General features: G+C 39.3%; 1 protein-coding gene across 3 annotated transcripts in view; it reads left to right on the top strand.

The window, feature by feature from the left end:
- The window catches only part of MYO5A (myosin VA), a 196,808-nt gene that overhangs the window by 109,625 nt on the left and 74,309 nt on the right, over positions 1–12,874 (top strand). For all 3 annotated transcript variants that reach the window (XM_032417787.1, XM_032417786.1, XM_032417788.1), the window contains exons 12-18: positions 51–191; positions 2,365–2,490; positions 3,650–3,733; positions 7,052–7,213; positions 8,414–8,511; positions 10,643–10,729; positions 10,817–10,925. In XM_032417787.1, coding sequence (XP_032273678.1) covers positions 51–191; positions 2,365–2,490; positions 3,650–3,733; positions 7,052–7,213; positions 8,414–8,511; positions 10,643–10,729; positions 10,817–10,925 — 807 coding nt within the window. The remainder of the gene's footprint in view (positions 1–50; positions 192–2,364; positions 2,491–3,649; positions 3,734–7,051; positions 7,214–8,413; positions 8,512–10,642; positions 10,730–10,816; positions 10,926–12,874) is intronic.

Genomic DNA, 12,874 nt, shown 5'->3' with positions numbered 1-12,874 from the left:
ATAATGATACAGTAATGCCAGTTTTTTTTTTTTTTTCTTTTTCATTTCAGCATGTCTTCAAATTAGAACAGGAAGAATATATGAAGGAACAAATTCCATGGACACTCATAGATTTTTATGATAATCAGCCTTGCATTAATCTTATAGAATCTAAACTGGGCATTCTAGATTTGCTGGATGAGGAATGCAAGGTAAATATGATTTTCTGACGTACCTAGTCTATCAAGAGATAATGTCAAGGTCAGAGGTAAGTGGGTTTAAGCAGAGATTCATTAGTATACCATGAGGTGTCACTGTGGCCACAAGTGAGAGATCGCCCTACTTGCATTCTGAAAGGTCACTAGACCCAAAGGGTTCTAAATACAGTCAAAACTTGGAGAATTTTGGGGCACCTGGGTGGCTCAGTTGGTTAAGCGTCCGACTCTTGATTTCAGCTCAGGTCATGATCTTGGGGTCTTGGGATTGAACCCCACGTCAGGCTCCGTGCTCAGCAGGGAGTCTGCTTGAGGATTCTCTCCCTCTCCCTCTGTCCCTTCCCCCCACTTGCACTCCCTCTCTCTCTCTCAAATAAATAAATAAATCTTTTTAATAATCTAAAAAAAAAAAAAGAAACCTGGAGAATTTCCTTTCTCTTTTCAGCCGCTTCTCAGTTATGTGAAAAATTGACATTAGACACAACTACTTACCAGTGTTAGCCACCTTTGTTATATTTGGTACTTTTTGGTTCAGTTATATGACATATTTAAAGAAATGCAAGAAATTGTACAAAAGATATTTTAAATAATAGTCCTAAATATCCGTGATTTTAAAATTGACTGTTTGGGGGCGCCTGGGTGGCTCAGTCGTTAAGCGTCTGCCTTCAGCTCAGGTCATGATCCCAGGGTCCTGGGATCGAGTCCCACATCGGGCTCCCCGCTCTGCGGGAAGCCTGCTTCTCCCTCTCTCACTCCCCCTGCTTGTGTTCCCTCTCTGTCAAATAAATAAAACCTTTAAAAAAATAAAAATAAAAAAAAAAAATAAAATTGACTGTTTGTTCTTTATCACTGATATGTATGGTAGAAAGGGAGTGTTAGCTTTAATATTTGAAGACCCAGCATGTTGGGAAAATAATGGATCTCCAGGTTTACTGCTAACTGAGTGATCTTAGACAAATAACCTATCCTTTCTCTTAACTCCTCTTTAGTCTATATGCCATAAATTATACCATAGATTGATCACCTAAGCATCCAGATTTCCTACAACATTAAGACTGAGTATAATGCTCAGTTTCACTTGAAGTGAAATAAAATGCATATCAAACCAAAAATGGGATACTGCTTTTTACTTATCAGACAGGCAAGTTTTTTTTTTCTTTTAAGATTTTATTTATTTATTTTGAGAGCGAGAATGCATGTGAGCTGGGGGAGGGGCGGAGGGAGAGGGATAGAGAAATCTCAAGCGGACTCCCCGCTGAGCAGGGAGCCCAACACGGGGCTCGATCCCAGGACCCTGGGACCATGACCTGAGCTGACATCAAGAGTCAGACATTTAACTGACTGAGCCACCCAGGCACCCCAGATAGATGAGTTTAAATTTGATAATACCATTCATTTATGGTTGGATGTGAGTTAATACAGCATATATTTGAGGAAATTTGACAATATTCATCAAAATTATAAGCACATGGACCCAACAGTGGAACTGCTGGAGTTCACCCTATGAATATACTTGCAAAAGTATCCAAGGTATATATGTAAAAGAAGTAATTGTGGCCATTTTTACAATAACAAAAATGAGTAACAACCTAGTGGCCATAAATATAATTATATTTATTTTAAATATATTTTCTTCATTTTAAACCTTTCTGAATTATGAAAATATTTCACTCTGTGCAGATATTACCTTTATTTAACAAATTTAAGAAAATACCTGATATGGAGCATCTGGCAGGCTTAGTTGCTAGAATGTGACTCTTGATCTTAGGGGGTCGTGAGTTCAAGCCCCACATTGGGCATATAGCTTACCTAAAAAAAAAAACAAAAACAAAAACCCACATAAAATCATGATAGTTCATCTTTTATTTGTGAGGCTTTTGTTGTTTTAAAAGCAGATAGAATATTTATTTGATGATTCCTGGTATAGGCAGATTGAGTTGCCCAAAGATTGGGCTGAGTCACCCATAAGAAGGTCACAATCATTGCTTTTCATTAGTAATTAGTTTTTGGCATCTAACAGAGTAATGTGGAAGGAATGAGTTCCTAATTGCATATAAAAGTTGTTAGAAAAGCCAAAAAATGGTCTCCTGGTTGATGCCTCAGAAGAGCCTTATAACAATTTTCACCTTATTTTGTTGTTGTTGTTGTTTCTTTTCTCTCTTGAATGTAGATGCCTAAAGGCACAGATGACACTTGGGCCCAAAAACTGTACAACACACATTTGAACAAATGTGCGCTCTTTGAAAAGCCCCGTCTATCAAACAAAGCTTTCATCATCCAACATTTTGCTGATAAAGTAAGGAACCTTTATTATCTTTTTTCTTTTTGAATATTTAAGTTCAAAGAGGAAGAAAATCGATAGTCAAGAGATACCATTTTTATCTTTGCTGAAACTTGCATTCTTTAGTGTCTTATAGGAAAAGTATTTTTCAGTGTTGCTTTGTTGGTTTTCTCTTCCTTTAAACTAAATGGAATTATATTATGAAATAAATATGAGCCTACAATCCTCTATAATTTTGAAATCCAAGAAACTCTGAAAACTAAAAAGTCTTTTCATAATTCATTTTATGTCTAGACCTGATCTCTGACTTGAACTAACATGAGGTTATGTATAGTCTTTATCTCACTTAGGCTGGATATTTGCATACTTCAGTGTAGAAATGTTAATGTGTTTGATTACAGTTGCTCCCTCAGATTGCTGAAAACCTTGGAGGGGTCAGAATAGAGACTGTGATTGAGTCAGTGGGTTCCTGCTAACAGGACTTGCTGCTTCATGAGTTCAGTAGTGTACTCAGAAAATCAGGAATGATGAGACTAATTTACATTTAAAGAAGGTGTGGGTAGGTATAGGGGAGTAAGCTTCCTGGGATCTCCTTCAGGAATTGAGGGCATTCTGAGTCTCCGTAATCCTAGCTGGAAACCTAGGAATGACTTGTAGGTCATCCAAGGGCTTTGTGTTATAGCCTGGGGAGCAACTTGAATGGTAGATGCCTGAAGTCACTGGAGTTTTGGAATTAGGAATAGTCGTTCTTGAGTAGTTCCACTTACCAAATCATACAGTGTTTACCCAGTTCTCTCCCAAGAGAACTACCGCTCCTGGATGGTTATCTCAGTCACAAGAAGATACGTTGACTTAGCTGTGGAGGAGCTCTCTACCACCAGCATGGGAGAAGACAGTCAACTTCTTAGGAGTCTGCTTACCTATGAATTGGGGGGATCTTTTAGACCATAACTAATTAGCACTACCACTGTTCCCTAGGAAAAGCAGTATTTGAGGAGTTTTACTCTAGAGTTAACATACTTCTTCCCAAGAATGGTACTGGTTTCTTAGAATAAAACTGATAACCAGTTTGCTGAGAACCAGTCATATAGCCTGAACCTAATAAATATTTTTGTTGTTGATGATTATAATATCTGTTCAAAAAGTCTGTTAAGATTTTTGCATGTGTTTTCAGGTGGAATACCAGTGTGAAGGGTTTTTGGAAAAGAATAAAGACACTGTCTTTGAAGAACAAATTAAAGTTCTGAAATCCAGCAAGGTAACAATGTATAGGCTTTCTATAATCAGGATATATTCATTAAAGTGTTAATTACTTAAGCATTAGTTTTTTTGTTTTTTTAAGCATTAGTTTTTTAACAATAATGATTTTTCTAACAAAATCAGATTTACTATTAGTTTTTAATTTATCAAATACATAACACTTAGTGTGTGTCAGGTATTGTTTTAAATGCCTTACAAATGTTAACTCATGTAATTTTTATAATGAGGTGATATAATCATTACTCCCATTTTACAGATGAGGGAACTGAAGCACAGATTTCATAGCTAATAAGTTTTCAAGCCAAATTAAAACACAAGCTGTCTGGCTCAGAGTCTGCTCTTAACCACTATGCAATGTTGTCTTTCAGTTTTATGTGAAATTATCTCCACAGTTGTTCTAGACTCTCTTGTGCCTTTGTAAGAGACTATGAGAGAAAACAGGTTTTTTGCTGCATTATGTATGTATGTATGTATGTATTTTTAAAGAATTATTTATTTATTTTAGAGAGAAACAGAGAGCACTAGCGGGGTTGGGGGGCAGAGTGAGAGGGAGACAAGCAGACTCCCCAGTGAGTGGGGAGCATGACTTGGGGCTCAATCCCAGGACCCTGAGATCATGACCTGAGCTGAAATCAAGAGTCAGATGTTCAACCAGCTGAGCCACCAAGGTGCCCCACTGTATCATTTTAAAGGGATGCACTGGAAACATGGCCTTATGCACTCAAATTATTTGAAAGTAAACTTAGTTTAGCAAAATGAATATTCAAATATTCATTAAAAATCTATAATTATTCATGTGAATCTAGACTACTGACTGGCACTTTTGTTTTCCTAGTTTATTCTGAGATAGTCTTTATTTTTATTTTTATTTATTTATTTATTTATTTGACAGAGAGAGAGACACAGCAAGAGAGGGAACACAAGCAGGGGGAGTAGGAGAGGGAGAAGCAGGCTTCCCGCAGAGCAGGGAGCCCGATGGCGGGACTCGATCCTGGGACCCTGGGATCTGACCTGAGCCGAAGGCAGACGCTTAACGACTGAGCCACCCACGTGCCCTGAGATAGTCTTTTTAAGTTCTGTGGGAATATGCTATAAACATTTTTAAATTTAAATTCAATTAATTAACATATAACGTATTATTGGTTTCAGAGGTACAGGCCTGTGATTCATCAGTCTTATGTAATACCCAGTGCTCATCACATCACATGCCCTCCTTAATTTCCCCCATCCCTCCAACTCCCTCCCCTCCAGCAAACCTCAGTTTGTTTCCTATGATTAAGAGTCTCTTATGGTTTGTCTCCCTCTCTGGTTTCATCTTTTTTTATTTTTTCCTCTCTTCCCCTATGATCCTCTGTTTTGTTTCTTAAATTCCACATATCAGTGAGATCCTATGATAATTGTCTTTCTCTGATTGACTTATTTCACTTAGCATAATACCCTCTAGTTCCATCCATGTCGTTGCAAATGGCATGATTTCATTTTTTTGATGTCTGAGTAATATTCCACATCCTCACCAACATCTGTCATTTCCTGTCTTGTTAATTTTAGCCATTTTGACTGGTGTGAGGTGGTATCGCATTATGGTTTTGATTTGTATTTCCCTGATGCCGAGTGATATTGAGCATTTTTTCATGTGTCTCTTGGCCAAGACTATGTTCCAGTTTTAACCCTCCGAAAAATAATGACTCTGAGTGTCTGTGTCTGTCAGTTTTTTACTTACACCCATAAGCACTGGGCATTAATGCTTTATAGCTTATAGGACTGATGTATAGGAGAAAATTCTCTCCTAGTGCCAATCCCTGAGTACTATTCAGTTAGATTATAAACCATTTCTATTTATGAATAGTGATGAAAACCATAAAATTCTGGTGTCACTACTCTGCCTAGGTAATTTAGCTTAAATGGAACATTCACAGGTTCTTATTCCCCAGGTACCCGTAATCAGTCGTGTCTTTCTTCTGACTAATTTTCTTATTGGCTAGTGGATCCTTAATTATCACAAGGTAGCTGTGGGTTCTGAGGAATCATTCGGAGTAATTGCAGTCTGTGTAGCATTGCTGCAGCTGGAGCTGGGGGATGGTGCGTGGTGCACATAGCTTGGGTTTTCAGATCAAGTCTATTAGAGACTCTTATTTTTCCCCTTTGCAACACAGCTTTAACATTGTAATACAAGATAGTGGTGCAACATGTTTTCCTCTTTATAGCCAACCAAGCTGGAATATATTATTTTTTCTATAAAAGGGATACATTCATTTGTGTAGCAAGCAACCATTATTGGTATGTTTTGTATAACAATTTATTTTATACATCATGAGTTATTTCCTAAATTACCCTTATGATTAAATACACATTAAGAGCAAATGAAATTCTCTGATTTTGTTTTTTAATGGAAGCACTCTCCTAAGAAAATTATTTCTTCTGGAGATACTCTGAGATTATTAGACAAATAATAGGTAGTTGTAATTTTAATTTGAAGGATTTATTTAATGCGGAATGTGTCACTGTTGAAAAGATATATACGTATGTCAAGATGTTCCTGTAGGTTAGTTTGAAGTCTCTTTCGTTCCATAAAGTCTCTCCCTTCCATACTGACTAATACCATCTATCCACTTGTTAAATGCCAGATCTTTTAGTAATCTTTCATAGTGCTAACCTGGTACAACACGAAATTGATTGCAGGAATTATGCAATCAAGTTATCAATCCCTTGAAAACAAATATAAAAGGATACAGGACAAGGGCAGGGTTTTTAATTTTTTTCCTTATAAATCTGTGTTATTATCCAAAAATTATTAATTCATGATTATTTTTTAATCTTATAATATTGGAGAACTAGTTTGTGACACTCTTCTTGCTGAGATTTTCAGTGAATTTTGTTTAGCTGGTGCTCACCATTTGAGTTAGTAGGTAGACAAATGAAGCATGATGATAAAATATTTTGTGGAACTGAAGTAATAAGATAGGACTTTCCATTAGTATTTTGCTCATAAAATAATTGTAGTTCAAGACTAGTAATATGTTGATAGTGGCCATTTTCTGTAGATTAGGATTTCAAGTGTTAGGGGAGTAGTTTTGATTTTGTTTCCCCCAAACAAGGCCATAGAATCACTTCATTTTTTTCCTCCTCTATTTTTGTAGCATTGGTGTCACCTTCCTCTCATGTCTTTGTTTCCTAACACAGATATTGATTATTTCCGGAATGAGACTTTGTAAAGGGTTACTGAAGGAAGGGAAGCCCTGTGGATTCCAAGTCTTCTGTGAAGGTTTACGCTTGAGTTTATTTAGAGTATAATTATCTTTTATTGTTTCTGACTCAGTTTAAGATGCTACCAGAATTATTTCAAGATGATGAGAAGGCCATCAGTCCAACATCAGCCACCTCGTCAGGGCGCACGCCCCTCACTCGTATTCCTGCAAAGCCCACCAAAGGCAGACCAGGCCAGACGGCCAAAGAGCACAAGAAAACAGTGGGGCATCAGGTGAGTTCTGGGGAGCTGCCACTGCAGGGCTCCTTCCCCTCAAGCTGAGTTGAAGCCTCAGGTCTTCCTCTGTCAGTCCCCCAGGTGGGGTCCTCAGGTGGGGAAAGGCTAGAGCTCTTACTATGAGAACATGTAACACCATCCCCTCCTGCTCCTCTCCACCCAGCTTTAGACCCATGACTGTGCTTAAGCCTGTCCCAAAATAATCTTCTCTAGGTCTTGATTCTTGTAGTGCATATCCTCCCTCGCAGACCACTGCTGCCTTTGGTTTGTCCTCTGGCCATTTCCTCTCTGGATTTGTACAGAGCACCAGCTCCCTCAGTGCAGGAGCAGAGCCCTCTCCTTTCTTCGATGTCCCCGGCTCTGTGGGGCGTGGGAAATACTACACACATGCACAGTGCCTGAACAAGTTTGGGGGCCCTGGACGGGAAGCCAGTCAGCTTGTTTTCCCGTGTGGGGGACCGTGTGCCCAGGTGAAATAGGAAGCAGGGCCCAACACAGGTTTGGGGCCTCCAGGCTTGACCTCATGTCCCTGTTGGTAGCCCCACGGTGGCTGTTCTCTCCCACCCTCCCGCTCATTCCTTGCACTCTTGGAAGTCACCTGCTACTTCTTCAATCTCCTGTGGCAGAATTCCCAGTGTACATGATAAGTGGACTTAATATTCTTCAAGTAAGGTTATTTTTTAGTCAAAATTCTGAGTTCACAACAGAAAGCTACAGGAGCCTATGTTAAAGGAGGGGGGGTGAACTCTGATGTAAGTGATGGACTTTGGGTGACTGATTTGTCAGAGCAGGTTCATCAGTCTTAACAAGTGTACTGCTCTGTTGGGGGTACTGATAATTGGGGAGCTGGTGCCTGCGATGGGGCAGGGGGTGTATGGAAATCCTTCTTCAGTTAATTTTGCTGTGAACCTAAAACAGCTCCAAGAAAATATGAAAGGGGTGGCAGGGAAAAGTGGTGGGAGGAGAAAAAATGTATATTTAGTAGAATGAGCATATAAATGGCAGAGTTTAAGCAAATTTTAACCTAAAGCCCTATATGCTTATTTAGTAGCAGCCCCCTTCTGAGGCTGGGTCAAGTTCACAGGAGGCAGAATCATCTCCAAATCTCCAATAGTGTCATTGGAAAAAATTTTAAATTGTTTTTACATCGATTTTGATAAAACCCTGATGGCCCTTTCTCTTCTGTTTTTCATGCAGTTCCGAAACTCCCTTCACCTGCTTATGGAGACCCTCAATGCCACTACCCCTCACTATGTACGCTGCATTAAGCCCAATGACTTCAAGTTCCCATTCACGTAAGTATTTCTCAACTACTGAGTTAAAAAGCGTCCAAGTCTCATAAGGATTCCCATACTAACAGAAGGAAAAAAAATATTTGGGTAAATCTTCATGTCTTGTAGAGGGAAATCACTAGTTAATAATTTTTTTTTTTTTTTTTTAGTTTTCATTTCCTTTGGAGAATGTGATAATAAATTAGCAGCTGGCCTTTTGAAGATTTTAAAAGTTGAGGTCAACCAGGCATTTCTAGTTTTTTTTTTTTAAAGATTTTATTTATTTATTTGACAGAGAGAGACACAGCGAGAGAGGGAACATAAGCAGGGGGAGTGGGAGAGGGAGAAGCAGGCTTCCGGCGGAGCAGGGAGCCCGATGTGGGGCTCGATCCCAGGACCCTGGGATCATGACCTGAGCCAAAGGCAGATGCTTAACAACTGAGCCACCCAGGCACCCAGCATTTCTAGTTCTACTTTCTGTTTTGAATTTACTTTAATTCAAGATCTTTCTGGGCTTTTGTTAATTTGGGCATTAGTTAAAACCAGAGCCCGGTGGAATAAAGCTGCTTTGGCAAAGGTTCCCAGTTCTCTCTGCTACTTTCCAGCTGTTGAGACCATCAGAGCCTGTCTACTATTACCAGATGTCTTGCCCTACATCAAATACCATGTATGAGGGGGAAGTTTTTTTTCCTCAAAATGGCAGTTTTTCTCTAATTTTAAAAGTAATGCACATGTATTGTAAAAACAGTTTTTAAGAAATATAAAATAGCATAAAAATTGAAAAACATTCATAATACACTAAGGGATAACTGGTATTAACTCACATACATCCTTCTTGACCAACCAACATCCTTTCCTTCCCTGCTGTGGTGTGTGTGTATGAGCGAGAGAGACACTAATAAAAGGGGCCTGTGCTGTAATTGTGGTTTTGTATCTGCTTTTAACTTAATAAATTGTGGATGCTTTACATGTTAGTAAATAAAAATCCACATCATCATTTTAATGACTACATAGTATCTCATCATATAGATATGTCATCATTTATTTAAATTATTCCCTAAATGATGACTGTTCCAACTATGCTATGATAAATATATTTTGCCAAACATTCTTGTATATTTGCCTGATTATCTTCTTAGGATAATGTATTTCTAGAAGGGGAATTTGTGGGTCAGATTAGGTACACTTACCAAAGGTTGTAAGTCCCACTCTCACTGCATAGGGTACGAGTGCTCATTTTCCCACCCCCTGTCAATCCTGCCCTCTGAGGTTCTGCCTTAGATGCAGGGCAGTTCTGAAAGACTTATATCCTCCTGATTGCCAAGAAGCGCTTTCTGGAGGCACTGGGAGGCAGAAAAAGCTGCCACAGCCTGGGCCACTCTCCTGGACAACCTTAGGGGCCATTACCTTCCATCAGCCAACCCCATCTCCCACGGCCAACAGAACACTCGAGAAGACAGTATAGCACGAAGCTCAGATAAGGTGCTGAGGGCTTAGCTGGGGGAGTACAAAGAGTGACCATCCAGCAAGGGGCAGGCCTTGCTACTTCCTCTCTTAGTGTCGGTGTAATGTTAAGATGCCATTTGTCTAGAGTAAAATAAATATAAAGTATATAAGTTATAGTACAAAATAAAAATAATTGATATTGGTGTGGACACTATAAGTCCTTTGTATGTACACACAAAGTTGAATAGAACTTTTAGAACACCAATATTTAAAAAAATAATAACTGGATGGGGCATATTTAATTTGTTCTTAGAGAAATCTCCAGAGTTGGCCAGTCTTTATTCTAGGGAAGCTATATATGGCGAGCTAAAGAACTAAGAGAACAGCTCATCAGACCAAGCCATTTAATGAGTATGGGCAAAGTACTAAGGAGTTTTAGGTTTCTTTAAATATTCCCAGTGGTATTTGTTACAGGTTTGTGGTGTGAAGTACAAATAATGTTTATGGCTCTGCTCTTTATTTTTACTGCTAATTGTCTCCTCCCCACTGTCACACAGAGTTTTCCATTGTGATCCCCACTCCAACTTCTGAATGTTTTCTTTTCTAATTTTTCCATCTGGCTCCTTACAAAAGGGTTTGATCTCTGGAGTGAGGAGAGTAATTTGTGGCTATTGCCAAGCTTCTTTCTGTATCACTGCTGTTCACACAGGTTTGACGAGAAGAGAGCAGTGCAGCAGCTGAGAGCATGCGGCGTCCTGGAAACCATCCGCATCAGTGCAGCGGGCTTCCCCTCACGGTGAGTGTGGCAGGTTTCCTATGGAAGGGATCCTCTGGGAGAGATTCTTACCTCTTCCAGTAAGCTGATGTGAGTTTTTTTATATAGGTGGACTTACCAAGAATTTTTTAGCCGCTACCGTGTCCTAATGAAGCAAAAGGATGTGCTGAGTGACAGAAAGCAAACGTGCAAGAATGTGTTAGAGAAACTGATACTGGTAAGAAAGATCTTCATTTAACTTCATCTGAACAGACACTGGCCAAAGGCCTTATGATTGTAACATTTCAAAGCCCTGGAAAATCCAAATACCACTAATCCAGATTATTCGGGGTTGGGAGGGTGGGGGGGCACACTGTCTTAGAGGTCAAGGCTCCCTGTGCTTAGGATGCTAGACCTAGTGAGGGGATGGTCTACTGTCAGGGAACAGGATGGTAAGGTCTGGAGAGGTCTGGACCCAGACTTGAGACACACTCCTTTTAGAGATTGGTCATTATCAATAAAAGTTCATCTCATACTTATTTATGGAAGATATCAGGCCAGATACTATGTGATTAAGAAAAAACAAGTCTTGTCCTAAGATAACATAGTCTCTCTTGGAAATTCATGCATTTTAGAGATAAGTATAATATGCCTTAGTGTCTATCAAATACTAAAAAAATCAGAGGAAGACAAAGCCACATGTGCTATGGGAAGGAGGAACAATTCCATGGAAGAGGTGTGTTTTGAGTTAGGCGCTGAAGAATTGGTGAGATTGTATAAAAGTAGGACATCCTAATAGGGAGCAAGGTGTGAAGAAGTAGGAAAGCATAGAATTTGCTCAGAAAACAGTAAAGTATTTTTTTTCTTTTGTTGGTTTTTTTTCCCCAGTATAAGACTGATGTATGGAACAGTAGGGATTTAGTTAAGAAATGTAGGTTGGTGTTTGAAAAGTCTTATATGCCAAACTAGGGAGTTCTTAAACTTCAGAATGCATCAGAGTCATCTGGACAGCTTGTTAAAATACAGATTGCTGGCCCCCAGCCCACAGGATTTTTGATTCAGTAGGTCTGGGATGGGCCCAATAACGTGCCTTTCTAACAAGTTCCCAAGTGATTGTGATGCTGGTCTGAGGACTCCATTTTGAGAACAGGTAATCTAGTTCACGAAGAATTTAAGATTCATGAAAGGTTTTTTTAAAAAATATTTTCACTTGTTTTATACTAGTTTGAATGGATTACCTCACTTTGAGGTAATTAGTCCTAATTACTAACTATTAAGTAAATATGATATCTCTTCTTTGGTAATAATAACTTTTTTTTTTTTTGGAAGAACTAAGGCCACTTTCTTAGTAATGTGTAAAAAGAATCACGCTTTTGGGTTTGGACCAACACCTTTCTAACCTAGGTTCAGATGGGAATGGAGAGCAGAAAGTAAGGACAGCCCTACACCCAGACCATGTTGTCACCCAGACCACACCAGGCCTGGCTCAGGGCTGTGCAGGGCATGGGTGTGATAGAGGAGGCTCACGGCAGAGGAGAGCAGGGCTGGAGTGGGGAGGCTGAGATGGGACAGGGAGAGGGAGAGAGGAGCCACCTTCTTGCTCTGCTTGTGTCTCCAGCTAAGCTGCCTATGTAAACTCTGTGGATTTAAATTAAAATAGTTTTAGATGTTTTAGGTATATATAGAGATTTCTGATTTTTCTGGGTTCACATACAAGATAGGAGATACCTGTTTACCCTGAAAAGTGATTTTCTTTGTTTTCCCTTAGAATTTCAGATCATGGTAGTGATTATTATAAATAAATTCCTCTCTTCTTTTGACATGAGCATGATTAATGACCTGCATCCTTCTAGATAAGGTGGATAAGACTGTGGTAGACCAAAAATAACATGCATGCCTGTATTTACTGCTCCACTCTGCTTGTAATCCAAAGTCGATGAGCAATACAAGTGATTATGTTCTTATAAAAGGAGTTTTGAAATTCATAGAAGGATTTTATTTATTTATTTATTTATTTATTTTTTAAAGATTTATTTATTTGAGAGAGCGAGAATGAGAGAGAGAGAGAGAGTACATGAGAGGTGGGAGGGTTAGAGGGAGAAGCAGGCTCCTCACTGAGCAGGGAGCCCGATGCGGGACTTGATCCAGGGACTCCAGGATCATGACCTGAGCCGAAGGCAGTCGCTT

Source organism: Phoca vitulina, unplaced genomic scaffold (genome assembly GCF_004348235.1).
Source record: "Phoca vitulina isolate PV1807 unplaced genomic scaffold, GSC_HSeal_1.0 scaffold20, whole genome shotgun sequence".
In the NCBI taxonomy this organism is placed as follows: Eukaryota; Metazoa; Chordata; class Mammalia; order Carnivora; family Phocidae; genus Phoca; species Phoca vitulina.
The sequence above is the reverse complement of the archived record's forward strand: the minus strand, read 5'-3'. Positions and strand labels throughout refer to the sequence as shown.